General features: G+C 48.8%; 1 protein-coding gene across 1 annotated transcript in view; it reads left to right on the forward strand.

Annotated features, from left to right (window-relative positions):
* The first annotated feature begins 977 nt into the window (after positions 1-977).
* LOC119448487 (dachshund homolog 1-like) overlaps positions 978-20,529 on the forward strand; it is a 184,025-nt gene continuing 164,473 nt past the window's right edge. The window contains exon 1 of the mRNA XM_037711762.2: positions 978-1,693. Within this exon, the coding sequence (XP_037567690.1) occupies positions 1,083-1,693 (611 nt within the window). The 5' untranslated portion in view covers positions 978-1,082. The remainder of the gene's footprint in view (positions 1,694-20,529) is intronic.

Raw genomic sequence — 20,529 nt, forward strand, 5'->3', positions numbered from 1 at the left:
TATCTTATTGCAGGATGCTAAAGAGCCGTGCACTCATAAGCGAATGCTCCTTGGCGTTTTTTCCACGTCACTTGAGGCTTGTTGTTGTAGTAGTAGTTGTTTCCCTTGTTGCCTTGCAAGCATGCTTCTCTGCAACGAACTTTCACTTAGCGCTTATGGGAGATCTCGCGAACTTCTTCGAACAAAAAGAAAAAAAAAAGAAAAATTGTAGCACAGACAAATAACTTCGGTAAGCAAAGACACTTCCTCAGCATTTCATTGCGCACTATTTACAGTGACTGTCCTGGTTCAATGACGGGTTCTAGTATTGACCTGCTGTTTTAATGCAAAGACCGCAGACGTTAACTGTCACACGCAGCGACAATGCCTCAACTACAAAGTGCTTCTACGTAGCTCACAAAGAAAACGCGTTCCATCCGGACATCCGCTCGCGGTAGCTTCCGCGGTGCGCCATTAGCGACACAACCTTCACCCCCACCGGCGTGTGCGGCTCGCGCACGTGGGCGCTCCACTTCGATCTCCCGGAAAAAGGAGAGCGCCCGTCGCGGAGTCGAAACCAAAACAAACCCCTTTGCACCCGGTGCCGTGGGTGCTTCTCTCCGTCGCGGGACGAGAGCGCGCTTTTGTACGCGAGCGCCATCTCACGGCGCACGCAGCGTTCTCGGTGGCAGCGGTGGTGGCCTGGGGCACCGCAGCCCCGCCCGCCCTGGGCCCTGCCCACCGGACCGGCCCGCGCCGAGATGCCGGCGCCGGGCCAAGCCGCCATTGGCTCGCGCGCCCTCGCTCCCCCTGTCCGGACACGGGCTGTCCGGATAAACGGGGGAGAGGGGATATGATCGCGCGCGGAGGAGGTGGGGGGTAAAAGCGAAAAAGAGAGGAGAGGTGCAGTGGAGGGGGGGAGCGCGGTTCCCCCCCCCTCCCTCAATTCCGCCGCCTTCTCGAAGAGCGCCTCGCCGCGGCGGCCGCTGGCGGCGAAGACCGCGCGATCTCGGTCGGACGGCACGGAACACGTTCGCGAGACGAGAACGACGCTGCAGCGGCAGCCAGGCCCTGAAGTTGCTGCGCGCGGCACGAGGAGGCCAATGGACGCCGGCTCTCTGGGCAGCTGCAGCAGCGGAGGCGGCACGCCGTCGCCGCCGACGCTCACGTTCGGCTCGCCGGTGGGCGCCGCGCACTCGCCGTCGGCCCGCGGCGGCTCCAGCCCCAAGTCGGGCCTCGGCTCACTGACACCGACGCGCTCGACGCCCGAGAGTCCGCTGGGCGCAGCCCTGCCACCGCCCCCGCCGCCACCCAAGCAGACCGGCTACGGCGTGTTGCATGCGCTCAACGGTGGCCGCGCACTGTACGGCGGCATGCGGCCACCGCCGTCGCCGCCGGGCATACCGTCGGACGCGTCGGCCACCGACTGTCGCCTGATCGACTACCGCGGCGCCAAGGTGGCCGCGTTCTTGGTGAGCGGCGAGTACCTGCTGTGCCTGCCGCAGGCGTTCGAGCTGTTCCTCAAGCACCTCGTGGGCGGACTACACACGGTGTACACCAAGCTCAAGCGGCTCGACATCACGCCCATCGTGTGCAACGTGGAACAAGTGCGAATCCTGCGCGGACTGGGCGCCATACAGCCCGGCGTGAACCGGTGCAAGCTGCTGTCGTGCAAGGACTTCGACGCCCTCTACAAGGACTGCACCACTGCCAGGTCAGCGATGCGTTGTGCTCTTTACTTTCTTCGGTGTCGGTGCACGCTCGCGAACGATGTAGAGATGCCGCGCGTCGTGCCTCCGGGGCAACCACGTGGGGGGCGCCCATCCGTCGTCTCCTATATGGAAGCGCACCGCTCGATAAGCCACGCGTCGCTGCATTCGCATACTCGATATCGATCGTTGTCATTGTGATTCATTGGAAGACGACAAGCCTGTGAATCGTAAACATCTGTGATTGGTGTCTGTGCGATTGAAAACCAGAAACTAAGCACACTCCAGTTTTGTCGTTTTAACTTGCACGCCAGCTGTGTGCTGCTTCTATCCACAATATGTAAACTTGGTGACTAGCGGCAGCCAGAGGCGCTATACTTGCTTTGAATATATTTCGCTATATCTAGAAAGCGGCTCATGCTGCGAAACCGTGGATATTACGATTGTTGCTTCGGCAAGTTCAACTCAAATGTCTGCCGGAAAGCTTTGCGCCTTCAACGACTGGCGCGCCTTATGAGTGTTTCGCTATAACGAAGCAACATTTATTCAGGTAATGATGAAACGAGGCGCAGCGTTTCCATCCTTGAACTCGGTAGTCTTAATCATTTCACTGCGCCGTATGAAAGTCCCAGGAGGCTATTGGCTACACATGACTGGTCTCCTATCGAGGATGCTGAAAAGCGATCAGTTAATGCGCATAGTGACTTCGCATCTGCACGAAAGTACTGCATGCGCTCTGTCCACATTGTGCTGTGAGACGTTTGTGTGCTTGGAGACTTGGAGTGGAAGCACCAGTTGCACGCCGTCGCTAATGGGTGGGCGAGTGCCCGGATGGTACTGGTTCCTTTCGCTGTAATTGTAATTTCCTTTTACCAGCTTCACCTGTGTTGACATTTACGAATTGCCAAGGAGCTGCGCGCAACTGTTTTGTGCGTGAAACACATGTCTTAAACTAAGGTTTGTTCGAAAGTGATATGGAGCAAGCGCATAGACAGGTATACAAATAAACTGCAAAAGCTATAGACCTACCGATTGGCGCAGTGTCACTGCTCCGGTGCAGCTGCTTGCGTGATGAAAAGTGTAAAATAGAAATGATTGAAAAGCAGAACAGCGAAGCGACCATGTTGGCTGTTTTTATACAGTGCGAACTACACGCGGATAACAAAAGAAATAAAACAACAGACAATATACTAGTGCTGGCTTCCAGTACACACAAAACCTTTATTTTGGAAATAACTTGGGTATATACGTATACATGTAGGATATGTATACATACAAAAGGCATGTCAACGTCTTCGCGAATAACCTCGCATGACAACTGTTTCTTTTCTCGCTCCTTGCGACGTATGTGCTTTTAAACATGCTACAAACTGCCAGCGAGGTGGTCTTGACACTTGAGTCGTCCATTTATTTGTAAGGAAATGGAAAGGTTGACAACTATTGCGTCACCGGTTTCTCATTAGAAGGATCGCGTAACTTCAACATGCTATGCGAGAATTTAAAAGTTACAGTTCTAATTAGAAGTAAACAGGAATATAGTACAGGAGTTGTCATGTATACATAATATTCAAATGTTTATAGAAAGTAGTGCCCTATATTCAATATACAATAGTATATGGCCATAAATCGTCAATGCAACCTAGTTCAGCAATCTGGCACCTTTTTTCGCCAGTTAGTGTCGCTGTCGCGACCAAGTCTTTGGCATCTGTTACAGTCACACCAACTGGATGAATTCAATATGATAGGCTATTTCCGATTCAGTGTGTTCAGCTATTTATTGCGAATGGCACCTTATTAGAATAGAAAGCGGTACTACTGCAATTATTTGTGACGTCAGGCCATTAACAGAACACAAAGTATAACTATAGTTACGTTGTAACTATAGTTACTGCCTCCTTTGAGCACTTTAGTTTCGTCTCAACTCATTGCGAAATCACATAAACCGCGCTGTGTAATGACAAACTAACTGCAGTATTGGTAATCTGCGCGCCGGCCCACTTATATTTGAATCCTAAATTGTGACCTCGTGAACTTTGAGGTGAAAAATGATGACCAAAAGCAGTCGTTGATTGGACATATAGTTATTCAAAACGCTATTTGGTTACCAGAAACATAAACATGTGCGATTATGTTTGTGCCGATCTCACCTGTATAGTCAAAGCGTTCATGAATCCCCTACTCATGACAATTGGAATGGTAGTCGTCGTATCAACATTTTTTTAGCTCAGTTGCTCTTTGTTTTTTTGTTTATTTCTAAAGCTCGCTTTCTACCAATACCCTGTAGTAGCACAGGGTAAGTGTCAATTTATTAGAAGCAACAACTGCAGCAGTAATACTCGCCCTGATGAAGGTTGCCTCTAACCAGGTGTACTCATCAGCCTTTTTACGCATTTAACAGGCTGAGTTTTCCTTGTTTTTATCTTATAGACTTGAAGCAAGCTGATCACTTAGCATATAAGCACAGTATTTGCAGCCTTGCATGCGAACAGTATTCGCATCGACAAATTCGAATGACGTACGCATACACGCATCTTCATCGGCGTTTGTCTCTCCTCTCGTGTATAAAACGTACTATAAGATTGATCAACTTATTTTGCCGCAGAAATATAGGTGGCAAGCGAATCAGCTTGAACTGCATACGAATATGGGGTTGCCCTACAGTATCTGACATATGGCATGGTAGAACCACATAACCGCCATGTCTTGTGTTATGGTTAACTATTTGTGTTTATCGATCTTGATTTCATTCAGTTACAGAGTACCCGCAGCAAGCTATAGGTTTTATATATCGAAGGTGCAGTGAATGAACCATGTAGAATAAACTCAACTTGCCTCGCGTTTCACGACGGATATGTGCGTGACCTCACTTCGGCTTTTCACCTGAAACGCGTACACGTCATCTTCAATTCCCTCACTCTGATTCATGCAATTAATCTTGCTGACAGCGCCAATGTTCTTTTCTCTTTCCTTTCTGCTTGCTTTGCGTCAAAACGCTGTGACCTTTTGGGAGATGGTTGCAGTAAACAATTCTCTGAAAGGTGATCAGATCAAAGTCAATCTAAGAAAAGGTATAATAAATTTGTTATTCTTTCACAAAGATTAAAATACGAACGACAAGAACTGCTTGTTGTATAAACCCAAGGTTATGGCTTTATACCTTCATGTTGGCTATATGGCGTGCAAACACAAGTTTTAAACAAAGAGTGGGGAGATCCCATATATTGTGAGAATAACCGTATCCATTCGAACATTATTTCGACATGGGGCGTACGAAATGTTAGGCTAATGTTTTGCCTGTTATTGAGCTAACACTGTTGCTGTTAATTGTCGTTGATAAAGGTCATTGGTGATGTCTGACACGCTTCCATTGAAAGCAAAAGCTTTTTCAACTTCATCGTCATTGTTATCGTAACTTTTCGCGATTATTTTTATTAGCATGCAGTTGCTAATACTGTATGCTAATAAATCCAGCTTAGCCCGATTGACTACTAAATATATATTCAATTTTTACAATCTTATTTTTTATATTGCGAGCCTTGTTTACTCATTTTAGTACACATGTTTATTGGTGAAACTTTTCAAAGCTGGTAAAGATGAGGCCACTTCTCTTATAATTGTGAGCAGTTAAATAAACTGACGAATTAAGCAAAACTTAACCATTCTCGGTAGCTGTAAAACGTATCCGAACATAATGCGCGTGTGCAACTCACTATACCGTTCATTCATTATATAGATTGATAAAAAATATTGATATTATCAAGTGCAGTTCGCAAAGCTTGCCGTTCACCGTTTGTGTAGATTTACGAGAGGTCTTTGCGTTTCTTCTGGAAACTGTTGCTTTCAGAAACTTTGCTGCTGCATGACTCTCTCTTTATTCTGCTTTGCGATGTTGCTTTGCTTGACCGACGTTTATTACTGACGCTGTGGCTTTTGCAACAATGTTTCGACACGCTCTGCTTGTCGCGTATAGGCTTTTCGCTAAGATAGCGTGGCATATAGGTTTTCAGCATTGATTTGTGCAAGCCCCTGCACGTTTTTCTGAAAGTATTAAATATTCATTTTATTTTGTTTCTTTCTAATGTACTTCATGGTGCGGCTCTTTACCAGCTTCTTGTTCTTTCTTTCTCTATTTCTTTTTCTCTTTCTTTCTTTGATATTGCTATCGGTACTCGCATCTGATCAGCTATCTTGGCGAGTTAGGCGCGTGCTTATGAAGACAATATGTAGTGATTTCCAGTGTCGTGGGCACAAGCTGACAGTGCATGAAGTTTCTATGAATTATTCGAGCGCCATTTTGTTGGAATGCTATTTATACTTCATGATAATGTCTCAGAACTGTACATTCTGTTCACATCCTGAAGGATCCAGCGAAAACGCGTGCGCTTAACTAACATATGCATGCGCTGTCGACTACCGTAATCAAACAATCAGAGGACAGTCAATTTGAAAAAACTGGGCGAGAGAAAAAGAAACATGTAAGATACATATGTATCAAAAGACCAGCTGCATTTTCCTTCACCTGCAGTATACCTTCTGCTTATGTTGCATGTTCCAAGCTTCCCGTCTTGCATTTATTCTTGGATTTACTGCGCTCACTTCACGTACTAAAGTGAAGTTATAGTGACTATACTTATATGCATGCTTTAACCATATATAGGTTCAAGCTATACTGCCTCAACCGAGTTTGTATAGTTCACACATAAGTGTTGCTTTCTGCCTACCTTTTATGCGCTAGCATCTTTTTGTGCATCATTCGTGTCACCTTAATGTCGTTCGGTTTCAGAACACCTCCTAGTCTTCTGTATTTCATTTATACTTTTTCTCGAAATCACACTCACGTCGCGCCATCACCCGTAAATGCTAGAGTATGTCTATACTCTCTTCCTCTAAGCTATATGCACAGCGACGCGGACGCAAAGATGTGGACGGACACACAGGCGTCGATATACCCGCGCAACCGATGTCTTTTCGCGCCCGCGCATCCACGCGCTCTCTGGGTGGCGTCGAATCAGAGCGGCTCGTCCGCACCACTGCGCAATCGGCGAAGCCGCGCGTATCCGTGCAGATATATCTCAGCGCCAACTTGAGTCGCCCGCTCTACAGAGCTGTACTGGCTTCAGCGAGGCAAAACAACGAAGCATCGCAGACGAACCAAAAAGGCGTGGACAGCGGGCGCGAAAGAGGCTTCGCGCGCGTATACGCGTTCGCTGCTGCAGCTATATATTGCGAAGGGAGAGAAGAGGCACGAGCTCCTCGTTCTCGGATTAGTTAAGCTTCGTTTACGAGTCCGCGGGGAGTGCGTGTGTAATTAATGGAGTTGGCGATTGTTAGTTGTGCCCTCGGCACGTACTAAACCCGCCAACACCCGCCCGCACAACAGGCGCTCGCCGAGTCTTTCGCCACCGGGCGCGGCATCTCCGTGCCCAACGCAGGGAACCGTCGCGCGTTTCTCTTTGCTCGCGGGGGTTTGTCACTTCGCGTGTGCACGCTGGGCCCGAGCCACCGTAAAGGTTTTAGAGCTCGGCGCGGGCTCGTTCCTCGGGCAGCGCCGGCGCGAGTGAAGCGATCCGTGAGGACAGATTCGAGATTATACGAAGAGATCCATTGTGGTGCTCTTTGTTCTGGCGAGACTCGGGTGCGCGGGCGAGACTCTCGCTCTATATACGAGCTCAGTATTGCTGTATAGAACGAGGAACGCGAGCTTCCAGAAGTGCGCGTAGTGTAGGCCTGCAGCGCCCTCGCATTGGTGCGCGAGGAGGGAGCGGAGTTTTGATCGCCCCCCGTGCGCACCGCTGGACGCTTATCGGATTAGCGGACGACGCTGTCGGTAATGAGGAAGATGGGTTTCGGCGCTCGAGGGGGGAGGAGTGGGCCCACAGCCACACGGTTTTGAGCGCGCACGCGCGCGCATTTGGAGTGTGAATTGCGCTGGTGTGTATGCGCTTTATCTTTTCGCGAGTGCGATGGGGAGGATGCTGCTGTACGAGTTGAGACAGCCGCAGGCATTATCGCGGTTCCGCGCGGTCTTGCGGCCACCGTAATGAGCTTCTTTGTGCGCTCATACTTGATCGCTCGTACGTCTGGTGCGGAAACTATTGCTTTGCTGTGCGCGCTAAGATTAGGCAGCTTGAGAAAAGGAAATAAAAAGAAACAATGAAATCTGGTTGTACTGCGCATGCAACATACACTATACTGCTGATAGTAGCCTTAGCGCCATATTTACTGATATTTTCGCCTCATTCAACGTGGTGAGCAGCGCTTTATTTTGGAATGTAAGAAGCAGATCCGTTCACAAAGCTCGCAGAATCTTTGGTCCTGCATGCGCAAAACCATGCTTTCTTTTTCCGCGCCATTTCAAGTATTATGTGAGAGTGAGATCGCGAGATGATCGTTTCGAGCGTCTGCAGTTACTATGAACAATCTGCTTTAGCCTTTATGTGATTGCACACCTTTATGTTCGTGGCGCTGTCAACTATCGTCAAGGCATACACGAATGTTAATAAAGTCTTGGCAAACGTTCATTCGAGCGAAGAAACGCGACAGCGGATTTCTGTCCCTTCAAACCACATCCTTTTGTCTTCAATCCAGTAGATCCGGTCATATATACCGTTTAGATTACGGTCGGCGAACAAGTCTGCATGATAGCCTTGATAGAACGAAAGCGATGAGTGATAAGCAAGTGCGTGCGATGCAGATGCAGCGGGCGCCTGAGTTATACCATTCGAAATTTCCGCGTAATTATCGAGCCGAGCACCCGACGGACGAGGATATGCGAACACCATTTGAGGATGCTCACGCATCGAATATTGACGCGCTTTTGGAACGGCGCCACGCCATTAACTGGCTCGGTGCAGCCTTTTATACTGCTCGACAACGTACACAAGACACATCGCTCTTAAACACCTGACGCTTCGTTGGTACATACGAGGTGCGTTCGCTGGTCTTCAAGGGTGAACGCCTGTCTCACGGATAGGCGGCTGTCAAAGCGCAGCGACAAGGCTTTATCACAGAAAACTGTTGTCGCCTTCGCACACTTATACGTGCGCATTTTCTTTGACGCCTCGCTTCCTACGAAAGAGAGCTATAGTGCAATTATAAATACAGCTGCGCCTCGTAGCCTTAAAAGCATGCAGTGCGGTGCAGGCAAGAGCTGGAATATTCACATCTATATGGCCGTGCAGATAACTACGTCGTAAATTCCTGGCAAAATTTCGTTTCGCCAGTCTACGGAATAGCTATAAACATTTACCGGGGAAGTCCATAAACTGTCCCTAAGCTGTTTATATAACTTGCCCTTGCAGTCCATGACTGTTCATAGATGTTTGATGCATGCAAGTTCAGATAAGGCCAAGGGTCATAAAATGCCTAAATGTCATCGACACATGGCGGTCTATATATGTTTATATCGTGATGTTACGGAGCGATCCATACATATGGATCAACGCGATGCTTGGCAGAGCGACAAAGACGACGATGAAGACGCTAGCACTTGGGCTGGATCGGACATTTCTTGCCCTAGCCTCCTCTGTACATATTTTGTAAATATATCCTTCGCCTTCATCTCGCTTCCGTCACAATATATATGAACTTGTGGCATCATATAAACTCGCCGGTCATACGTTGCTGAAGGACAGCCTATTATACAAGAGACATATTGTCGAGACTGTGTGGATGAAACGTGGTGGCACAGGACCAGAAGCTGCCCAAAAGACGCAAATCCATACAAAATGGTATATATGTAGTTCAGAGAACAAGTACAATGGTTGCATATGGTCACTTTATAAAGCACGTATTTAGTACACTGACGTATGCCTATCAGTTTCACGTGTGTGAGGTGTGTGAACGAGAAGACCCATAGGAAAACGTGTAGTGCATGGTCCACGAGGCACCCGCTGTGGTAGCTTAGTGGCTATGGCGTTGCGCTGCTGATCTCGAGGTCGTGGGTTCAATCCCGGCCGCGATGACCGCATTCCGAACAAGGTGGAATGCAAAAAGCATTCGTATACTTAGATTAGCTAGGTACACTTTAAAGAACACCAGAGGGTAAAAGTTAATCCGGAGTCTCCCATCTACGGTGTGCCTCATAATCGGATCGTAGTTATGGTACATAAAATCCAGCAATTTCATTTCATTTTCGTCCATGAGGCTTCTATAAGTTGTCTTTGAGCTGCCTATTATATATGTATAAGGAGCATTTAGCGATTAGCAGACGTCTAGCTGGCATATGGCATCACTTCGGATGTTGTGACTGGCAAGGGTCACGGGCGCAGTCTGGAGAGCCTTATCTAAGCGGATTCTCGCATTATTCTTTTCTTATGTTCGTCATCAGCCGCTCGCGACCGGCCAATCCTAGTGATCAAAGTAGGCAGATTGCCGGTTCGAACCATTGACGAAGCGCGGAAAGAAAACGAGATAGAGTCGTATAACATTACGCAGACCAAGTTCTCGCCTCCACTACAACAGGCTGTACGGTTTTAGTGAGTAACAGAGTGTAAGGAGATTCCGACTGCGTGAGTAAGTAAATGGCCGCGCACTCGGGAATGCACACCTGCGTTCGCGCTGCACACGGTAATTCAGCTGGCAGCGCATGTCACCGAGCTGCGCGCGCTTATAGCTTCACGATTGCGTCGGCAAAAAGGGCGGACAGCGATCGCAGCCACCGCTGACGGCAGGCGAGGTCCGCTGGCTTTCAGCTCGCGCGCGCCGAACTGTCGACATTGACGCGCCCTTCCGGCCTCCGCAGTAGTCGTGCCACGCACATGTGGACGTCAAGACACCGATCCACACGCTCGCGCCAAGTCATGTGTTTTCCCCCTTTCCGAGAGCCCCGTGATGTCACGTTTGGAGGAATTTACGAGTCGAGACCAATGGCTTTCTAGTGCGTGACGTGTTATTGTCGGAGCTGCCGCAAGCCAACGCGTTTTCGAACAGTTTTTGTACGCCAGTTTTAAGCAATACTTTTACACGTTGTTAGCGCACTCGTGTAGCGTAGCCTTTTGTTATACTGTAAGTGAAGTTTTGCGAGGTCAACTTTATACTTGCGTCTTCTGTATGCAAGGACATTTTTTCCCGATGAGTAGGATATGGGTTGTCGGTGGCACTTGCTTCGCTAGAACGTTGTTCGTCTTTGCTGGTGAGCTCGTATCGCTGATTTTTCTAGCACAACACAACACCGTGGCTGAACCTCAGAAGCTCGGGATGTGAGTGGCCGTGTTGGCTCAGCGAGTATATATAGTGAGATCACTTATTTGTTAAAAAGGAGGAGAGGTCGACGTGATCGAGCACGCTCTAGCCTGCTACTCTGCAGAAGGAGATGCGAGAAGCAAGGAAGTGATAAAGGTGGATGTTGATGATACACGTGAGAAATTTGCATATTACGCAACTGTAAGCCAAGATTCAAGGCTCAAGTCCAGTATACGATTCCACCCACACGTAATTCAAGATGGCGCACAGAGACAACGCTGCACATTTATAGGGTGGTGCGAAAGGTTCAGAGTAATGGATCTTATTGACATCAGTCGGTTGGTGTTGCATGTCGGAGAGGACGCCACTTTTTGCCTTTAAAAAATTTAGGAAGTCTCTATATTGCATCTATATAGATTGATCGCATAGCGCTTTGATTTCTTAAGGACTAGCCCTCTTGGCTCCAATGAATATATGTTCCCATATACAAAAGTTGTGAACAGACCTATTTCACTCGCTCTTAATTGTGCGGTCCGTATAGACGTTTTATCGGCGAGGAGGAACGTAGCCTCGAACCAGCGTGCCGCGCCGCTCTCCTCCTCGCCCTGGTCTGTGTGAATCGCCGTATCTCTAAACGGCAGATTGGAACGGTAGCGGCGTCATTGCGAATTAGTGCGATTCTAACGTGTTTCATGTGTGATTGCTGTGATGCCGGATGAATCAAGGTCAACGGTCTACCACTGTGCTGTATTCGGCTTCAAAAATAACTTTCGGAAGCGAATGTGAAGTACATCTTCAGCCGCACCGGCTCCGTGGACTCCGCCGCTGCGGTTGCAGACAAGCCTCGGCTTTGGTTTGCCAGCATAAACAGAAAGCACATGACGCCATCAAGTCCGTCGCGTGTACGTTCAAAAGATTTTGTTTCCAGTGAGCGCACGGGCGACGAACTCAGCACGCATGATCAAACTGGGATATGAATGAAAGATCCGTATTCGAGTCGGTTAATTAGTGCTAACGGACGAAGTGAACTATTTCTTCGTGCACGCACATTAAAGTTATTCTGTTCGAATGTGTTCAAATATTATCATGCTTGACAACCAACGTTCTGGTGGAAGTTGACCGGGGACGTAATATGAAAACAGTACGTGTCAATGAAGAAAATGAAGGTGTGTTCTTTTTAATTCTGTAACCAAAGCCATGTTTATCATGTACTGGTCGCCCCTGGTTCACGTGGGCTCTCCCGTGCTTCCAAATCTCGCCGGCAAGCTGTCTAGCCGACGCCTCGTTGCTGTTGCAGAGAGCAGTTATTCCGATTGTTGTCACCTGGGTGATACCTTGATAGAGCTAAAGGCTAGACATACATTAATAAATAACACGTTACACTTACGTTATGTATCGACAATGTTCGGACTTGACTCGCCTCCTATTTCGATCGCGAGCAGAGCTGTGGCAGCGCCTATATAGGCCCGTCGCCGTTCGATATTTCGACTATACATCCTTAGCTCAAAGCTTAGTAACGACACCCTAAGAAGTGTCCCAATCACAAGAATTCCTTGAGACCTCGCAGGAAAACGCGAAAACTTGCCACTCGTATTCAACAGCACGTTCGCCGTGGACACTCCAGCGCGCTCCCACATTGCATGGCGTGGGGCTATAGACGGCGCTGTGATCGCAAAGTGGCGTGGCGCCCTCGATAAAACGGGCTACACTTCAAAACGGGCTGCTTGCAGAAAGTATATAGATATTGGCGTGCAATAAATGCAGGACAGTGACTGCACATGGTATCTGTAGACCCTGTATGTACTACAGAGAACATATGTAAGGCTTTCTATAGACTGACGAAAATATTTTTTCGAGGGGCTCTTTTCATGAACTTCCTCAACTGAACTCCTCATTCAAGTTACTCGTGTACTTGGGGCTGAACTTTCTTCTCGATGTAATCTTGCCATCTCTCATCTCGCACAACCTCTGGCTGTCCCTGTCGATAATAGAAAGGCAGTCAAGGAAATGAGCACTAATGCAGATGACAACATGCGTCTTCATCTCAGGCAAAACAGAAGGCATACAGCAGCAAAACGCGAGTAGCTCTGGCGCGTCTCTCCTGTCGTTGCATAGAAGCCGTGCGGCGAAGCGAGATTCTCATGCTCGCCGCGATCGTAAACAAATTGCAGGAACCGCGAAGCGGCCCATATCGCTACGTTGTGTGGGGGGACCCCATCGGTCATCTTTTCTGTGCCGTTAACATTATGCACGACTATATACTAATGCGTGCGCGGCCCGAAACACATGCTCCGCGCAGGTATATAGAGTTCGTCTCGCCAAGAACGCCATCCGTATAGAGTCGGCGGCGCGCGTTCTTGGCCATCGTGTCTATTCAGTGTGGATGCGACGCTCGTGAGTAAGTAAGCGCGCGTATTGCGCGTATACACGCTATGACTGCGCGCGTCCTCAAAGAGATGTTGAGCGAGGGAGAGGGAGTGAGACGAGAATGGCGAGCACGACTTTGACCCCTGGTGACCTCTGGGGGCGCTGGACACGTATAGGTCATGAAGTTCTCCCAGAGCAACGGAGCTGGCCGGCGACGAACAAGAAGAAACGACCTTCCCTGGCAATCTCCGCTGCGGTCGCAGTATAGAGTGCGTACATGTATATTGCCTGGACTGAACGAGTGTACGCCTGTAGTATACTACCCCTATAGAGTACAGGCGCTTCTCTCGACGGCTATAGAATGGTATACGCATCCCTGTTCGCGAGGACCGTTTCCGATGTTCGGGCTATAGCTTCGGGTAGAGCAACGTCGCCCGAGCACGATTCCAATAGAGAATGACCCTGTGGCGTTGATTGAGCACCGCGGGTCTTGAAAAACAAAACAAAGACAAGAAAACGCGACTTCGCGCACCAATTCGTTCCTCGCTGTAATGCGTGCGTATAGCATGTATGTGCTGAGAGACGCCGCGGCCGACCGTGAGAGAACAAGCGTCACGAACGAGGAAATTGAATTGACCCGTTCCCACTGATCTTCGTCATGCAGAAACAACGACGAGGCGAACGTGTAGCGAATTTCAGCGGCGAACATGCCGCGGCTATATTATGCCTTGCAGGTATACGTTCAAAATCCCGCTGCGATGGTAGTTATAGCGTTTCGACGCCCGAGACTCTAAATATATGGCCAAAGAGACAAGCACATTATTTCAGCACTTCCGTCTCTGAACTGATTTAGTACAATAACAAAAGGCTCCCTATTAGCGGACAACGCCGTCTTCTGAAAAAAAAAAAAAAAAGAAAAAAACTTTTCTTCGCGATGCACACGACGTCGTCCTCGCCCGCTGCATTACATATAGTTTCTCTTGTGTCCTCCGAATTACCTGCTCAGACGCCACCGTTCTCGGAGTCAGTGTGGAGCGCAATATGCCACACGAATTGCCGAGCGACAAAGCTGCGAGTGCTGTTCATCCTTCTTCTAAACTATCGCGCCGCTTTCGTGCTTGATAAATTGTGCATGTATATGTTGCAGCCGCCACATGCGATGGCCGTGTCGGACCAACCATCTAAAGCACCTAAAATCACATACTAGCATGATTTTGAGGTATTTTGGGTTCAATGCACTCTTTTTGAATTTGTTTGTTCTGTTCACTCTCGTGGTCTTCCACCATCGGTCCACAGGATGCCCACATCCTGACAAAAATCCGTATGGACATTTCGTCGTGTTTATATATTGACCTGCTGTTGCGTTTACCTTACTTTCTACTGAGGTGCAGTTAAGATCGCGCGTGATTTTTGCAACTGTGTAATATAGCTATATGTGTATATTATTCAAGGCGATGTGTTAATAGGCCTCTTTATAGCCCATTCAGTCCCGGTGTCCATATTTGTGGACGCGAATGTTTGACGGGATATTAGACGTGCCGCGCTCCGTCGGCAATGGTGACGTAGTAGTTTTTCGTTCGTTGTTATGCCTGTAGCCAATAATTATAACTCGTGCATGTTATTTGGCCGGGTGATTCAAACCTTTTTATATACATGCAAAGAAACACGACACTAATGACTGTGCACTAAGTCAAAATTTAGTTACTCTGTAATTATGAGGACTCGACACAAAAAAATGCAGAAAGTATCTTCCTACCATCTTTGCTTTCATTCTGGAGATTCTGCAGCATCTCGGAATAAAATATTGTGACTTTGACACACTTATTGCTTTATACGTGCAGTACATCGTGATTCGTGACTAATTAGAATAGACTGCGTAGCTGTATGTGCTTCAGAGAAAGTGTGCATAGAAATCATGCGAACCGGCAACATTAACTTTTCTTAGGGATGGGCGCGATCGGGGCTTGGGTTGGAGGGGGGGGGGGGGGGGGGGGGAGGTGGAGAGATGTTGCCGGCCGCATGGTGCACGGCTCCTCCGACGGGACGGCTGCTGGCTCTCTGTGATTACGCCAGTGGCGCTGCTGATGGTTCCTTCTTCTACGCTACGTGGAGGAGGAGGGGAAAAGCGCGCTCCATTTATCACTATGGAGAGCCGTGTAGAGCGGAACCAGCTTGTCGTTAGCCAGCCGCGCATTGGCGGCCGATCTTATCGACGCCGCAGCCGCCTCTTTGTTTCTCCACCGCGAGACGCACGTTATGGTGGCTGTGCACAGTACTTGGTGCCTTCGTGGTGCTGCAGGAGAACGTGTCTCTTTCGCTTGCGTCATGGCCGCGTCTTGCAAACTATTTCCATTCAAGGTAGTGTACCGCGCATTGCCGAGTTTCGCAAGGCAAGAACTCGACGCGGCGGCTGAACGACACGAACGACATGCCCCGCTTAGTCGGAATGCGATAACGAGCCAATATATAGCGTTGGGGCGACAATGTTCGCTCATGTTGCTTGCTTACTACTTGGGGCATCCTGCTTGTGTGCTTGATTGGCCGAATACTTATCACGATTCTGGTCACTCTCAAGATTGGGGGCGCTATATCGGAGAGAGAAATGAAACCGAAATAGGAAAGCACAGATGTTGAGAGCAAAATCATTCGGCTGACTCCGGCATATGCGACACGGTGTACGGAGATGGGAAGATAGGTGCGGCACGGAGACGGGGAGTGCTATACAACAGCGTCTCAGCTTTTGCGTTTACGCGTATGACTGGTAGTGCACCATTATGGCGTGTCTTTCTCTCTCTCTCTCTCTCTTTTTATGTGGGTCAGTGCGAAAGCTTGTTCTTACAGTCAGAACACTGCACGTGTTATAAATCGAAAATGTTTCCTTGAAACCTTCTCTGCAGTGGTCTATCTCAGATCTATCTATCTATCTATCTATCTATCTATCTATCTATCTATCTATCTATCTATCTATCTATCTATCTATCCTATCTATCTATCTATCTATCTATCTATCTATCTATCTATCTATCTATCTATCTATCTATCTATCTATCTATCTATCTATCTATCTATCTATCTCCCCTCCCCTCTATACTAGTGCTTGCGTAGAGTTTGCATAGGGTTTGCTACCCTACGCTGGGGAGAGAGTGGAGGGGTAGGTAAAGTGACAGGAAAGTAGAGATAGAGAAAGAAAGGGAGCACAGGTACACAATAACAGTCGGTCACTGTCACCGCATACAATCACTGCACCGCAAAGACTGCACAGCAAAGATTTCCTCCTTCCCCCAGTGCAGGGTAGCAAACCAGAATCTTTTCGGGTTAACCTCCCTGCTTTTCCCACCCCGCGTCTCTCTCTCTGCACAGTAAAGTAGCACTTGTAGCACTGTAAACATCTGTTCAGACCACAGCCACTTGTCCAATTCGGTAGTCTTTAAAAACTGCAACAGAGCTCTCGTCGCCCTCCGCTGCGATGTCTTGTGATGTTGGCATTCTGAAATGGTTTCTTCTGCTAACGGTCTTTAGTCCAAGCTTGCTATCGCGCTTGCGAGTGATCGTCTCTGTAAATTGTAGCGAGGACAGTCACAGAGAAGATGTTGAAGAGTCTCCTCGCTAGCACTGTCATCACACGAAGCGTCGTCGGCGCATTCGATTCTGAAAGCAAAAGCCTTCTAAGGCTACTCCTAGCCACGTAAATACATGTAGAACTATACCACCTGGTCTATCACGAACGTTATTTGAAAGCAACTCATTCCCAGATCTTGGTCAACACAAACAACTCCGCGGGATCAAGGAACTAGAGAATGGAGGCGACACAAACAGGCGGATGTCACGGTCGATTCGCGGTGTCGCCCGACCTCTCGGCTCGCGCGGCACATCGTTGCGGCGTTTCTTTTCTTTTTTTTTTTTTTTTTCGGCAGCGGCGAGAGACAAATAGCGCTGTGGCCATTTCCTCTGCGCAGCGCGAGCGAACGCAGGCTGCGCGATGGCTGCTTTCATTCCGCGAGGCGCTCGCTGCATCCGTTCCCAGGCTTCGTTGCCGAACAAACGAGCGGCCAGTGACAGCGAGGACAGTTCCACTACCCCCCCCCCCCCCCTCCTTCTCCCCTCTGTGTACCCGTGTGTGTGCGTGTGTGTGTCTCTGTCATACTGCGTGTGCAGTTCGTCTGTCGTCGAGGCCCATTCCGCGACCGCCAATCGACCCCTGCCGCGGCGCTCAGCGCGACGCCAATATTCACTCTTCCTCATATGCGAGGGCCCACTCGCAAACACACACGTAAGCCGCACAGAGCAGAGCGGGATGCTCGCGGCCGTAACTCCGCGTGTGCATCCTCTGAGGCCTATCTGATTCTGTTTACATCCTGCGCTTCTCTGCTGTCTCCATTGGCGAGCTATAACTCCCCCTTTGCCCGTGTGTCTGTTTCGTTCATCGCTAATGTGAGCCGGCGCATGCACGGAATATTAGCTCCGTATAGTGCGTTCGGCGCGTAGCCCTGTATATATATATATATATATATATATATATATATATATATATATATATATATATATATAAGGGTTGAAGACCGCGCATATGACTGCTCGTTATATCCAGGACAATCTATAATGCGGCCCGCGTGTATAGACTGCTTTTCCCTGTTCGAGAATATTGAGATTCTGCGCTTAATCGATAGCATAAGTGGGATATAAACAAACGACGGAGGACGAGCTTCCTTATCGTGGAGCTGTAAGCGCATACACGGACAGCAAGTGAATTCGATGTGGCTGGAAATGTTCAAAAAGAATTTAATACGCTAAATGTAGTTTAAATATATTTTGTCGTTCTTTTTTGTTTTACACGCAGGGCTCTGAGCAGTCTGTGGATTTCTGGTGTGACGTGCGTACAAGCTTGTGAATATAGCATGCTCTTATGTTCATCCTTCATAGTGTATCTAGTCCTCTTTTTCAGTGCGCGTGCTTGTTGCAGTAAAGGCTCAGCTTATGCCCTGCAACGAAGAGTCAGGAAAAAAAAAAAAACTTTACAAGCCTGAACTCAGCGCTACAGCGCTTAACTATTTCGACATCGCTTTATACCAGGCAGACACATGCAGTAAGCACATGCGAGCAAAGCTGTTGCGCAACTTCGCGTACGTATATCGAAAGTCTTTCTGCAGAAATTGATTCTGGAGTTTGCTGCATGCAGTGGAAGGTCCGGGTGCAGCTGTGAGCGTTTGACAGTATATATATTCGAACCAACATTGCCTCGACGCTGTAGCGTCGTTTCGCCACCGCTTGTTGTTCCTGAAATAACGTTAGGCTGATCCATCCTTTGTGCTTTCTATTCCTCGTTGTTTATGCTAGCCTGCCTAGCTTGTTCTTTTCTCCGAGCCTCGGCATGCTTTATTTTAAAACGAAGTTGTCGTAGGGGTGGCCGGCACTCCACGCATGCTTTTACACACCCAGAGTGCAGAAACATTGACTGTGCGTCTTTGATTTCCTTCCTGTCAGCTGGTCTCGGGCCCTGAAGGCGCCGTCGATTGAGCGACGCTCTGAGAAACGAGAGGGTTCGCTGTTCGATTCGTGGTGATGCGCATTTATTTACATATGGCCAGGCGACTATCTTTGCTACAGGCAACAAACAGCGCGGTCGTTGCTCCCCGAGTGAACGCCCCGCAATACAGTTTTTTTTTTTTGTCTCCCTTTTTTTAAGGAGTACCCAGCTTCTCTTAGGTATACCCTCGAGAGAAAGGTTTAGAGACCACGGCATCCTAGAAAAGTTTACATTTCTTCTAGCGCAGCCATGCGACGTGGACTTGTCTCAACGCATTGCATTGGTCAAACAGGTGCACTTATGATGTGTACCGCTTGATTTCATCCTGCATGCATAATTAAGCTTCAAAGAAAAATGGCATTTTTTTCTTTTTTTTACGCTGCATCTATGGTTCCCAGATTTTTGCTCGCGATTGTAAGTACGCGCAATCCTTCTGCTTGTCAACGCTTGATGGTACCAGAGTTAAAGCACCCCGTAGGTGCAGCCCAGCATACAGCAAAGGAGTACAGGGAGCAGTAAAGCGGTGTCACTTATTAACCAAAAAGCGACAACACAGGTGGCTTCGCTGCAGCGTCATCACAGACGCCCGAAACATCGGATACAGCTGTGCATGTTTCCACAGTGAACCGGACTCTACACAATCAAGCGCCATCTTAATGCTTCGCGCATGCAGAAAAAGAAGGTTCTCGTCCGCGTCGGTGGCACGATCGAAGCTCCCCGTGATTCGAGGCGACTGGCCAAACATACCCTCTCTCGGCGCGCAGTTTGCCAAGTGGGCCGTGAGTTATCGCTTCAAAGAGGCTTGGCTTTTAACAGTAACCAAGGCAACGCCTCGGCGGCACGCACCTCCGCCCCTGAAAAGAAGGACAACAAACAACGAGACGCGAAGCTATATAGGTATAGATATATAGGAGAAAGCAATAGTAATTGCCACGGCGGGCCCCAGCCGCTCGTTAGGTCGAGGAGGGGGCCTCTCTCTCCTCCTCCCCTCTCCTTACCTCCTTGTCATGAGATGCCTTTCTCTCACCCTCGACAAAACTCGGTGCGCGCGCGTTTTATACCCTCTCTCGCGCCTCACGTTGAGTCCTCTCCACAGTGCCCCTCTTCTTGACCTTCTCCCCTCTAGACTTTGCAGATTCGTTGCTTTCATTCCTCCCTTCCCTGTATTTTTTTTATTATTTTTTTTTTCTGGCGCTTCTCCTCTATTTTAGCCTGCCCTCCAGGCCCGGCCGGCGAGCTCGAAGCGTAGGAAAGGGTTAAGCGAGCGACCTCTGCAAACCGTGTTTCCGACCTGCACGCGGGTGCCAAGTTTTGCGCGCGCTCAGCTGACAACACCCTCTATTTAGAGGCTGTGCAAACGAATTTCGGTCGCGCATCACTCTTCACCCCCTGCTCTGTTCGGCCTAGGTCGCATTCGTAATGCCCTATTTCTTCTTCAGTTTTCTGTTTGCGAAGAGGGCCGCTTCCGCGTGTCTGTTTGTTTTACCCAGGCGTCGATGGATGACCACGCTCGAAAGGGTTGATAGAGGTGCTGGACGGTAAAGAGCGAGGCCGTGCAGTCAAGCTTGTTACCAAAGCTAAACGAGAACGCGGAAAGTTTGAGACTGTTGCGTGCGTCGTGCTAGCTGTGCACCTTCTCCAAATGGTAACACACGCGTTCGCCACAAGCCGTAAACAGCGGACAGGCTCCTTCGTCCAAACGAAGACAACGACAAAACTGCGCGACGCTGGTAGCGCAGCTGCCTAATGAGAGTTGTATAGCGGACT

Source organism: Dermacentor silvarum, chromosome 4 (genome assembly GCF_013339745.2).
Source record: "Dermacentor silvarum isolate Dsil-2018 chromosome 4, BIME_Dsil_1.4, whole genome shotgun sequence".
Classification (NCBI taxonomy): domain Eukaryota; kingdom Metazoa; phylum Arthropoda; class Arachnida; order Ixodida; family Ixodidae; genus Dermacentor; species Dermacentor silvarum.